Here is a 12,487-nt window from a genome sequence, read left to right as displayed (position 1 = left end):
GCCACTGTTGGTGTTTAGGTCTCTAGAGATGTCATTCGGGCCTGGGGAAAAAATACAGATTATCATCAAGAGAAGACTGTTTGAAGAGACAGGGCTGTGTGGACAGGAAGACGGAGCGTCTTCATCTTCTCAGGGAAATAAATCAAGGCCAGAGAAAGGAATTCTGTTCACCATGCCGCGGAGCAAAGGTTGACTGAGATAAGGATGGCCCATCCATTAGGACTGCTGTCAAAATCCCCCTCCACACACACTTTTCTTGGCAGTCACAAAAATAAATGGCCCACACCCATAGAAAAGAGTGTTCTAAATGAAAAGCTCCTATAGGCATGTTAGTTTGTGGGGAACAAAAGGTTGACCTTTTTAAAGATTTGTTTGTTTATTTTACGGTGGTGGGGGGTGGCGAAGAGGAGCAGAGAGAGAGAAAGAGAGAATCTCAATTAGACTTCCTGCAGAGCACAGAGCATGACATGGGCCTCGGCCCCATGACCCTGAGATCATGACTTGAGCTTTAATCAAGAGTTGGATGCTCCATTGACTGAGTCATCTAGGTGCCCCCAAAGGGTTGACCTTTTAAAGTATGCTTTAGACTATATTCTGGACCCACTGAGGGATCCATACCTAAAAATACAGCATCTTCCCTCTTAAGTATCTCTTGGGTGATTCCGATTGCTTTACTCGACTTGGGCATTTAAACTTGGGCTCCAGAACAGAGCTTTAAAGCCCCCAGAAAACCTAATATACCACAGTGCTTCCCATAGGAACTCATTTGGCCATGTTGCAAGTAAGGACCTTTGGTTAATGAGCAAGACAGACACAGACAGACTGACACACACACGCTACCTCCACTACCCCTAGCTTTCTCATAGAGCAGCACAGCACAGGGAAGGGGGTAGCCACAGGGCTAATACTTAGGAGTCAACACTGGGGTTGGCATCCTGACCACACTGCCTCCTCGCTGTGTCTCTGGGCATGTTACTGAAACTCGCTAAAACTCAATTCTGTCATCTGTAAAATGGGAGTAGAAATGATCCACATCAACTAGTGTGCTCATGAGGAATAAATGTGATTATTCATATGAAGTCCTGAGACCCAGGGCTGGTGGTACATGCTAAATGTGAGTGACTGTTATCTGTTATTATCGTTATGAATTTTATTACTATTTGATTTACCCCTTCCTTTCAGTAAACAATCATGGCGCACCTCTGCCAGGCCCCAGTCCTTTGGTCTGAGGAAGGGAGTGTCCAACCAGTTCCTGGAAATGAGGTATCTTCAGGGTGTCCAGATCAGGTCACCTGCCCCGAGGTAAGACTTACTGGGGACTCAGCCAAGGACAAATTCCTCAGGAGCTCCCTGGTGTGAGAAGGTAAATCCATAGGGAAGTGTCTTTGCCTGAAACCGTGAGGTAGCCCCTGAGTCAGGTTTTGCAGTGATGGCCTCAGGCCAGAGGAGATTTACAATGAAGTCACAAACTTCCCTCTGCAGCTCCTCACTGACATGGGACCCTTCCAAGGTTCTGGGAAATGCCTGCTAATTTTATATTAATATTTTATTGTTTTACTGAAGGAGGTCCCCCAGATTATTTAATCTTTAGACCCTACTGAACTGAATCCACTTTTACATGGGACTAGTTAAGGAAAGAGAACACATTTTTGAGGGGTCCTATAAATAGATTCAACACAACCCTTATAAAAGCCATTTCTAAGAAGTTGGGGTATTGTCATTTTGGCCTAGGCTCTCCTAGGTTCTCCACTTTGGAGGGGTGCTATAAACCTATAATGATCAGATTTTCTTTCTCAAATGATCCACACTTGGTGGGAAGGGGCTTCTCAAGTTTTCTCTCCAGATAATTTTAACACACTGACAAACTGGCTGACCAGCACTAGACTGGATTGTGGGGATCCTACCTCTTAGGATATGGCCTATTTTCCCTTGAGAACCTGAATGGATGCTGTATACTCAGATCTGGCCCCTGCCCCCCACCTGCCCTCAGGATTGTCACCTGCTGACATCACAAACCAAGTCTCCCCTTCATCTCCCACCACAGCATTTCCCTCCAGAGAAGGAACTTCCTGCCCAAGATTACCCCTCCAGATGCATGCAAGGTTCTAGTGAATGAAGGCCCAGTCTCCAGGCTCACTGCCTCCCAGTTCAACTTCTCTTTCTCTCTCCCCTGTCCTGCTTTCCTCACTTCTTAACAAATACTGTTCCTGACTGCCTTCCCCCATAAACCTCCTGAATGCAAATCTCTGCCTCAGAGTCTGTTTCCTGGGGAACCTGACCCGTGACAGACCTCAACCGCTCTTGCCTCCCCCGCGCCCTTCCCAACATCCCTTATGTGGCATCTTAGAAGAGAAGCATGTACAGCTCTCAGAGATACGATCAAGTTGGGACAGATATGCCATAGATCTATGAAGTCAGTCATATGAATCCCTAGGTAAAACAGATTAAATGATAGAAATAAAAAGGATTACATGGCGATGGCTTTAAAGTAAAGCAAAAAGCTTAGAGATTAAAGAAACACATGTTAGACTGGATGAGATAGACAAGGTTCAAAATAAAAGATAAAAGACTAGAAGCTGAGATTTTTGAAAAGTAAAAAGAAATAAGAGATTAAGATTTCGAACGAGAAGCTTAAAACTCAGGATATGAAAAGCTCGAAACACACAGATGAGACTTGCTGATTAGGAATAAAATTCAAGAGCTAAAAGGTAAAAGAAAGGGAAAGAGAATTTAGGATGATTTAAAAATAAAAGCAGCTCCCCAAAAGGTTAAGTATAGACACGCCATATGATCCAGCAATTCCACCTCCAGGCACAGACCCAAAATGACAGAAAGCAGGGTCGTGAACAGATACTCGTACACACACGTGCACAAAAGCAGTATTCACGATAGCCCCCAAGTGGAAACAACACAAGTGTGGATAAACAAAATGTGGTATGTGCGTATAATGGGATACTCATCAGCCTTAAAAAGAAAGGAGATTCAGACACGTGCTACAACATGGATGACTTAAAGACTTTACGCGAGTGAAATAAGCCAGTCACCATAGGACCTACTGTATGACTCCGGTTATAGGAGGTACCCGGGGTAGTTAAATACACAGAGACAGAAAGCTGAATGGTTGATCCAGAGGCTGGATGGAGAGGCCATGGGGCGCTGTCTAACAGTAGAGTTTCAGTTTGGAATGATTAAAAAAAAGTTTTCGAGATGGACAGCAGTGAGGGTCGTACAATAATGTGAATATTGTACTTAATACCACTGAACTGTACACTTAAAAATTATTAAAACCTAAGGCTTCTGTGTATTTTTCCACCATAAAAAATGTCTTCCCCTGGGGCAGGTGACTCAATTGTTAAGCGTCTGTCTTTGGCCTAGTTTATGATCTCAGGGTCCTAGGATCAAGCCTCACATCGGGCTCCCTGCTCAGTGGGGAGCCTGCTTCTCCCTCTCCCTCTACCTGCTCTCCCTCTCTCTCTCTGTCAAATAAAATCTTGGGGGAAAAAAAAAAGACTTTGGGCGCCTCAGTAGCTCAGTTGGTTAAGCTCAGGTCATGATCCTGGATCGAGTCCTGCATCGGGCTCCCTGCGAGCAGGGAGTTTCCTTCTCCCTTTGACCTTCCCCCTTTCATGCTCTCTCTCTCATTCTCAAATAAATAAATAAAATCTTAAAAAAAGAAGTTAGATTTATTAAAAAACTCTCTCTCCCCAAAATAAAAAGAAAAAGTCTATAAATCAGAGAAACATGTAGTTAGCCAAAAGGGAGCAAGAGGGCGATCCTGGCCAAGTGGGCAAGCACTGGATCAGAGCAGAGCTCAGCGAGAGAAGCAGGAGGAGCACCCTGCACGGAGGAGCTGGGTGTCGAGTAGTGTCCTTGCTCTCACCCCACATCAAACTCATGTTCCGGAGGGGAGTCTGGGTCTTCCATCAACAGGGAACACACAACCCCCTGGAAACTTCTCATAATCCACGTTGAGAAGAGGAAGTGTGCCTGAGAGTGGGGAGAAACTCCTCAGAACAGAAATGGGTAGGGGAGCATCAAAGCCAAGAAGGATACTTGGGACTCACCCACTCATTCTGACCAGCACTTTGCAGGGCAGGGGCTATTTTAAGCTGTGTCTGAAGGAAGTCTTTCTCCTGGGTTGGAAGGGAAGTCTTGGCAGCTATCCCTGGGGTTTCCTGACAGCTGTCCCCTATTTCCTTACATTCTTTCAACCCTGTAGTTCCAGAATGGAGACCCCATCTCACTGGGAGACTAAAGCTATGAAAATACTCCCAAGGAGGAAGCTGCTTTTCCAGGCATGGAGGAAGAGGAAAGGCAAATGCGACGTGGACTGTACCTGCCTCTGCTCCCATGTGAACAGCTACCAAGACTTCCCATCCAGCTGTAGCCAATGCTGGTGTTTCTCCTCATCCTTCGAAACTCCAGATGTTCCAGGAAGGCACCCTAAAGTAATTCCATTGATGATGTCCCCTGAAGATTCAGTCATGTGTTTGTTCATTTGGCTATTCTTTTGTTCTACAATATCTGTTGCAGAAATGTTTCTTGAGTGCCTCATATGTGACACCATGCTAGGGTTGTGGTAGGAATCTTTGTGGGATTGATTCTAGTGCAAATACTGCCATTTTAGAGGTAAGGGTATAAGTCCAGAATTGTTTTATCCAATATGATAGCCCCCAGCCACATGTGGCTGTTTCAATTTAAATTAATTTAGACTAAAAAGTCAGCTTCTGAGTTGTATGAGTCACATTTCAATTTGTCAACAGCTCATGACTATTGACTACCATATTGGACAGTGCAGATCTGGAACATTTCCAACGATTCTGTTGGACCACGATGGTCTGGGGAGTTGGGAGAATTGTCCCGGCTCACATAACTATTCAACAGTTCAAATCCAACTGTGAACAGACATAATTTCCCACCTACATTTTTGCCAAAATAAAAATGAGATAGAATTATTCTCGTTCTAAACACCAAAATATTTGGAAGAAAACAGAACAAAAACAGAGGTGGCTCCGTAAATACATTTTTTACAGGTATCCATGTAACTGATTTCAGTTAGAGTAACATAACCAGGGTTACAACTAGATGTTTCCATTCATGCAAGTCCTTAAAAACATTGAAAGCATGGGTTCAGTAACCAACAAGGGCTGCTGGGGGCCATGCTCCTATTTTGGTTATGGAAGCCCTGTTCTGATCAGGATAGAAGCAGACCATGCAGACCCACTCCTGATGGAGCCAGGCAGATCCATAGGCCACCGGGTCATTAAGGAGAGCTTCCATGGAGGGTAGTGGTTGGCAACAGAGGTCTGAGTCCTGCCTCCAGCATCTGGACAAGTTTCTTAATTTCTCTGAGAATCCAAATCCTTATCTCTGAAAGAAGTGTGATACTAGCCTGGCAAGGCCATTTTGAAGATTGAATGGGATGATTTATGTGAAAGTGCCTAAAACACTTTAAAGCATTAATCAGATATCTTGTTATAACTACTCCTATCACCTTGGGGCTGGACACACCCACCTCCCTTCTTATCGCTGCATAATTAAACCCTATCACACAATTTCTCAGACTTGTAGATGATGTTTCCATCTGGGCAGAGAGTCTGATACATGGCCCTGACAACAGAAGTAGAAACGCCCCATCTTATATTATTATTAGTGTTGTTATTTCTGAGTATCAACAGCAACAGTATTAGCAAACAAAAGAACCCCATCAGCTGAAACTACTTCCAAAGGCCAGATGACTTTAGCTTACCATTGCTCTCTGACTAAACTTCTGACCCAGCTGGGGAAAGATTGGATTATCTTTTTCTTTATTATGGCTACTGATTTTTTCCTACAGTTGGGAGCCAAGCTGAGAGCTGGTTATGCTAACTGGTCTGTCTTCCTGAAGGAAGATTCTTTGAGTCTGAGATGTGGCCATGCCATCAGACATGAACAGAAACAAGTACCCTAGGAATAAGTGCCTGTAACTCCATGCAATGCAATATTATGATGGGCATGAAAGGATGTGTTTGAGAACAAAATGGGAGTGTGGTCCCACATTTTTCATGCAGAGGACAGCTTTTATTGTCTTTCCCCTTTGGAGTCTGTGCCATTTCAAGAATATTCACTATCCTAACAATCACCGTTCCTATGTATCGAACACTTACAGTGTGCACTTCAAGTACATAATCTCATTTAATTTTATAGAATAATCCAAAGAGACAGGAACCATCATAATTCTCATTTTTACAGATTAATAAGATTAATAAACCGAGTCTTTGAAATCATGGTCTTCTTTCAAAAGTGCATTGATAAGGCACTTGTACATTTGCTCAGTTAGAAATGAGAAGGGCAATCTGTACCCCAATATTCATAGCAGCAATGGCCGTAGTCACCAAACTGTGGAATGAACCAAAATGCCCTTCATCAGACAAATGGATATGGAAGATGTGGTCCATATATACAATGGGGTATTATGCCTCCATCAGAAAGGATGAATACCCAACTTTTGTATCAACATGGACAGGAGTGGAAGAGATAATGCTTCGTGAAATCTGTCAAGCAGAGAGAGTCAATTATCATATGGTTTCACTTACTTGTGGAACATAAGGAATAACATGGAGGACGTGAGGAGATGGAGAGGAGAAGTGAGTTGGGGGAAATCAGAGGGAGAGATGAACCATTAGAGACAGTGATTCTGAGAAATAAACTGAGGGTTTTGGAGGGGAAGGGGCGTGGGTTGGGTGAGCCTGGTGGTGGGTATTAAGGAGGGCACATATTGCATGGAGCACTAGGTGTGGTGCATAAACAATGAATCTTGGAACACTGAAAAATAAAAAAAAGAACAAATTTTTTTAAAAAATGAACAAAACTGAAGATGTGCTACTGTCTAACAAAACTGATCATCTCAAAATATCCAGTGTTACCAGTCCATACAATTCTAGTCAAGGCAGAAACACCTGAAGTTGAGATTAGATTACAGATCATTATGGCATACATTTTCAAGCAAGCTTTTGGAAACAATGAAAAGCTCCTGCAAGATCATCTAGAGGTCTGTGTTTGATGGGTCAGGGCCCACTGGAACCCTAAAAGGATGACTGATCTGCCCAAAATCCATCATCAGAATCCCCTTGTATCATTATGAAAGGCTGCAGAACCCTTAAAGATATTTTTTCCCAGGTTGAGAGCAAATCTGCTAAATCTTCAGATTGAATTATATATTAGACAATGCTTGTTCTCCCTTCTCTAAGGTTAGTTAGAGCTCACTGAAGGCAAGTATTAGCATTGGCAAGAATAATTACAGGGATCTGTCTTGGTACGTTGTCCTCTGCTCTGTTTACCCGGAGTAATTCCGTGCCACCTCCAGGCTTTGAATTCCATCTATGGACTGATGGCTCCCAAAGAAATCTCTCTTTCCAGGCCTGACATCTTCCCCAAGCTGTAGATGGCTTGGACCCTACTTAGCAAGTATCTTAAGTTAACGAGTCCAAACAGAGCTCTTGATCTTGTCCTGGCTCTGGATCTGTTCCTTGTCTTCTCTACTTCAACAAATGGTGGCACCCTCCAACAAGAAACTCAAGTCAAGGGGCACCTGGGTGGCTCAGTGGGTTAAAGCCTCTGTTAAAGCCAGGTCCTGGGATCGAGCCCTGCATTGGGCTCTCTACTCAGCGGAGAGCCTGCTTCCCTTCCTCTCTCTCTGCTTGCCTCTCTGCCTACTTGTGATCTCTGTCTGTCAAATAAATAAATAAATTCTTAAAAAAAAAAAAACCTCAGGTCAACACCTTATCATGCCTGACTCTACCCCTTCTCTGTCACATCCAATCCCATCTCCTCTACTTCCAAAATCCATCCCCAAAATCTGTTCTCTCTCCCAGCTTCCCTCCTCGTGCTCCAAACCAGGCCAGCATCATCTCCCTGGACAGCCCCGAGAGCCTCCTCTTGTCCATGCTTCTTCTCCAGAGCATGTCAAATCAATGGGCGACAGATGGCTACTTGGTTTTTGCCTTCAAATTAAAAATGGGAGGAAGTGAACAGAAAGGACAGAAGGAAGGGTCTAAAGTAGTCTTAAATATAAAAATAATTTCTTGTCAAAATAGTGAATTCTTGTGTGTGTTGGGGGGGTGGTATTGACTGGGAAGAAGTATGAGGGAAGTTTCTGGGCTGCTAGAAGTGTTCTATATCTTGATCTGGGTGGTGTTGTGTGGGTGCACACATACGTGCATATGTTATACCTCAGTTTTTAAAAGTTAAAAAAAAAGAAAGAAAGAAAAAGGAAAAAACTTCTTGCCAAGATTCTAAAGACAGTTTGGCAGCACATAAAGGGATGTTGTGGAATCTAGTTTCCTGGCTTTCTTTCAGAATGGGATGGAGTCCTAGCTGTCCGGGGGTGTTCGGTGTCTACAATTAAAAAGATGTAATCAGAAATCACATTTGTTCCGCTTAATTCTACCCTTGGCCCTGCGCTAGGTGCACCGTGATGAATATTTAATGTGTCACTTAGCATTTCGTCACAGAAGAGTATTTAAGGACGTGATGAATAATTAATAGTCTGAGTGGAGAGTTGTTTGGGAGTGTCGAGCCTAGCTAGCCATCCTCACTGTGAAACCAAGTTACCATGAGGGTCAAAAAATGTCTGCTTGGGGCACAGGGGTGGCTCAGTGGGTTAAACCTCTGCCTTCAGCTCGGGTTATGGTCTCAGGGTCCTGGGATCAAGCCTCGCATTGGGCTCTCTGCTTAACGGAGAGCCTGCTTCCCCCTCTGCCTGCATCTCCACCTACTTGTGATCTCTCCATCTCTCTGTCAAATAAATAAGTAAAATCATTAAAAAAAAATGTCTGCTTGTCAGGCCTTTCCTGGATATACAAAAATGCTACTGTATCCCTTGTCCTCAAACACAAGCCAGCCCCAAACAAACTAGGCTCTGGTGAGAAAAGAATGTCTCAGAAATGTGAATTTATAGGGATGCCTGGGTAGGTCAGTCAGTTAAGCGTCGTCTGCCTTTTGCTCTGGTCATGATCCTAGGGTCCTGGGATCGAGTCCCACATCTGGATGCCTGCTCCGCGGGCGCCTGCTTCTCCCTCTGCTTGCCTCTCACTCTGCCTGCTGCTCCCCCGGTTGTACTCTCTCTCTGGCAAATAAATAAATAAAATCTTAAAAAAAAAAAAAAAAGAAATGTGCATTTATAGAAGAACCCAGTGACATAGTCCATGCCACCCCGAAGAGGCCAAGTTGACTAATGGTTTTCCCTCTCTGTGCCTATTGGCCAACAATGGAACAAACTGACCAACCATATGTACGCAGCTGAGTAGACGTGACTGTGGTCGAGGTCTATCATCATCAGCGGTGGTGCTATGCTTTCTGGTTTGGGTGGGGTGGGTGTGCAGGAGATGTGGCATGAAGACACCAGTGAGAGCAGGTATTCCCCAGTTCGAGGCCCTTGCTGAAGGCCCGGCTTCCCAGGCATGTGACTTCGGGCAAGTTTCTGAATCTCTCTGTGCCTAAAATAACCACAGGCAACAGAACCAATCTCATGGGACTATCGTAATGGTTTTGGAGGTTAATACATATAACTAAAACAGTCCTGGCACATGACATGATTTTTACAGACATGGAAACTATAAGGTCCATAAAAAGTTAAATAATCTTCGTGTAGGAATAGGTCAACAGTCTCTCAAATCCATCTGACCCCAAGCCTGTGTTCTTAACCACTATACTCTGCTCCCTCCATGAAGGCATTGATTCCTGATAGAGGCATGCGGGGGCAGCAGGACGCAGGGGCAGGCTGACGCTCTGTCTGTGGGGAAGGGAGGGAGGCCTCCTGACACTCGTCATTGTCCATCATGCAATTCAGGTTTGAGGGCATACGAATGTCATCTGGAGACCTGAATCCTGATCCTGGCCCTGTCACCTCCCAGCTGTGTAACCTCGAGCCGATCGCTCAGCTCCTGGCCTGTCTTCGTCCCTGTGCAGTGGGAAGTTGTCTCCACTTGACCATGCTCTGACCTTGACATTCCAGGGTCCAGACTGCCCACCGCAGGTGCTCTGGTCCAGGAGGCGGCTATGCTGGGAGTGCAAGAGGGTGAGGGCTACTGCTATGCGGGTATGTTTTAAGGCACCCCAATGACAAATGTGTCTGAGAAAATTTCTCCTGTCCTTGCCAACATTGATTTTTCCAAGTGTGAGATCGATGCGTTGCTGAGACAGAGAAGGGAAGAGTACACAATGTTCTTCTCTGAGACCACAGAGGGCAGGCCCTTGCGGAGCAGTCTGCCTCAGTAGCCTGCCTTTGTAACTCTCCCTGGGGACCATAGGCATGGTGCTGACACTGCTCTCTAGAGGGCCTGCAGGGTTAGTGGGGGGCAGTGTAGACAGAAGAATTAGCACTGCTCTCTCTGGCTTGGAGTTCAGGGAGGCATGCCACCTGATTTCCGGTTACAACTTCACTAATTCCTGCCTCTGGAACTCCGAGTCAGTCCCTCTCAGGGCCTCAGCTTCCTATTGTATCAAAGAAGACAATCATTATCTGTGGCTAGCCTGGAATGGTAGAAGGTACATGGGAGCTCCTTGCACATTGTCAGTTTCAGGAGGTGGGAGGTGGGTGTGATCTTCCTTTCCATGGGAAGGTCTCAGAGCTCCACAGAGACTAGTTACAAATCCCTCCAGCCTTTGGGATGGAGACTAAAAGCATCAGTTTCTCAGGTGGCAGGAGTATCTAACAGCATAGCCTTGACTTTCTACTTAACATCCAAACCAGGGTCTGGATGAGGAGCATATAAAGCTATACTAAAGACTGAATCCAGCAGAAGAGAGTGAGATGAAGGCCAGCACTGTACTTGGTGTTGGCTGGGCGAAGATAAGCTGATGGTCCAGAGGAAAGGCAGATTGGCTGGACAAGGGCAGTGTATGGTGGAGGGCATGCGGGTGCTATGGGTGCATAGAACAGGGATGTCTGACCCAGGCGAGGTGGTGGTGTGCTGAGAACAAGAGGTTCTTCCTGGAGAAGATGATGTCAAAGCTGACACCTGAAGAGTCAATAGGGGTAAGAGGGAAAATAGATGTCTTAAGAAAAGGAATTCGAAGCCGTTGCCGTTGCATGTATCTAGGACACAAACGAATGGCTGCCACAGGGGCACGTGGGTGGCTCAGTTGCTTAAGCCTCCTACTCTTGACCTTGGCTCAGGTCACGACCATGGGGTCATGAGATTGGACCTTGCATGGGGCTCCAGGCTGGGTGTGGAGCCTGCTCAAAACTCACTCCTTCTCTGTCCTTTCCTCTGCACGGCCCACCCCGCTGCCCTCCTCTCTCCCCGTCTTAAAAAAAAAAGAAAAAAAAAGCCTGCATCAGGGAAGACAAGTAGTTGGGAATGGCTGGAGCGTAGAATCATGTGGAATCCTATGATGGCGGGGAGTGGGGGAAGTAGAGAGAAGGGAGAGGCACCAAGAGAAGCAAGGGAGCAGAACAGAACTTTGTTCTGACTTCCAGTATAAGAATACTGTAAACTCCATGGCAGTCAGAGAGCACAGTTGACTTGTCCAAGATCATATTGGGGGAAAAAAATGACCCAGAAGCATGTCTGGGATAAAGGAGGTGCGAATCTGGCTGAAACACTTCTCTCCAGACCATCTGTCAGAAATTTCACAACGAGACATTGCAGAAGGCGATTACCACAAGAGGAGTTGCTTAGCAGGTGAATGATATACTAAATAGGAGGTATTTGCATAGCAGTCAACCATATTCCAGATGTGCCACGTTTCCTGTATCAGAAGAAACTAATTATACCCCAGAGACAGGAAGTTGTGTGTGTGTGTGTGTACACGTATGCCTTCGCTACAAGAGCACAAAATCAGCCTAATCTGACATTTCATGCTCTTGCCATGCCTTGGCAGCTAACCTTTATTCAGCCAACTAAGATTTTTCATTCTTCACTCATACCTTCCTTGGGTTTGAGCAGGAATTATTTAGAAATGGGACAAGTGCCAGATTAAAAAAACAAAATGAAACAAAACCTTCGCCTCCCCAGCAGTACTGCCCTTCAGGAGGAACTGTACTCTTGAAACGTGAGAAAGGAAAACCCAGAGCAGCTTAGCAATTCCCCCGGAAGAAAGCAGGGAGGCAAGGGGAAGCTGGCTCCCTGCATCCTGACCCAAGACGTGCTGCCCTGTGCCTGTCTGGGGGTGATGCTTGTCTTATGCCGCTATTCCGAGGTGATGCGAAGACAGAAAGTTCTGTCACATGTGGGACCACCCTGGACCTTTTCTGTGCAGCCATGGGTAACCCCATCTATTAAATCCCTACAGAACTGCTGGGGTACAAAGACTTCTGTCGCCTTCCACCCCAACCCCTTTTCTGATCGTTGTTTTCAGGATCCGCTGACCTAAAAGGTCAAGTGCGGAGGATCAGGGACGTGAGGGAGCTATTTTAGGAATTACGCTACTTTATTCGGTCTAACAAGAGTCTGCCCAAATGTACTACCACGAAATCTGCTCAGATGAGGGCCCTCAGCTAGAG

General features: G+C 45.5%; 1 protein-coding gene across 1 annotated transcript in view; it reads left to right on the top strand.

The window, feature by feature from the left end:
• Positions 1-12,266, top strand: part of LOC116567433 — a 38,122-nt gene extending 25,856 nt beyond the window's left edge. Inside the window, exons 2-5 of the mRNA XM_032302485.1 lie at positions 1,183-1,302; positions 4,220-4,488; positions 9,995-10,078; positions 12,184-12,266. Of these exons, the coding sequence (XP_032158376.1) occupies positions 1,183-1,302; positions 4,220-4,488; positions 9,995-10,078; positions 12,184-12,266 (556 nt within the window). The remainder of the gene's footprint in view (positions 1-1,182; positions 1,303-4,219; positions 4,489-9,994; positions 10,079-12,183) is intronic.
• Positions 12,267-12,487: the final 221 nt, after the last annotated feature.

This window comes from Mustela erminea, chromosome 10 (genome assembly GCF_009829155.1).
Source record: "Mustela erminea isolate mMusErm1 chromosome 10, mMusErm1.Pri, whole genome shotgun sequence".
Lineage (NCBI taxonomy): Eukaryota > Metazoa > Chordata > Mammalia > Carnivora > Mustelidae > Mustela > Mustela erminea.
The sequence above is the reverse complement of the archived record's forward strand: the minus strand, read 5'-3'. Positions and strand labels throughout refer to the sequence as shown.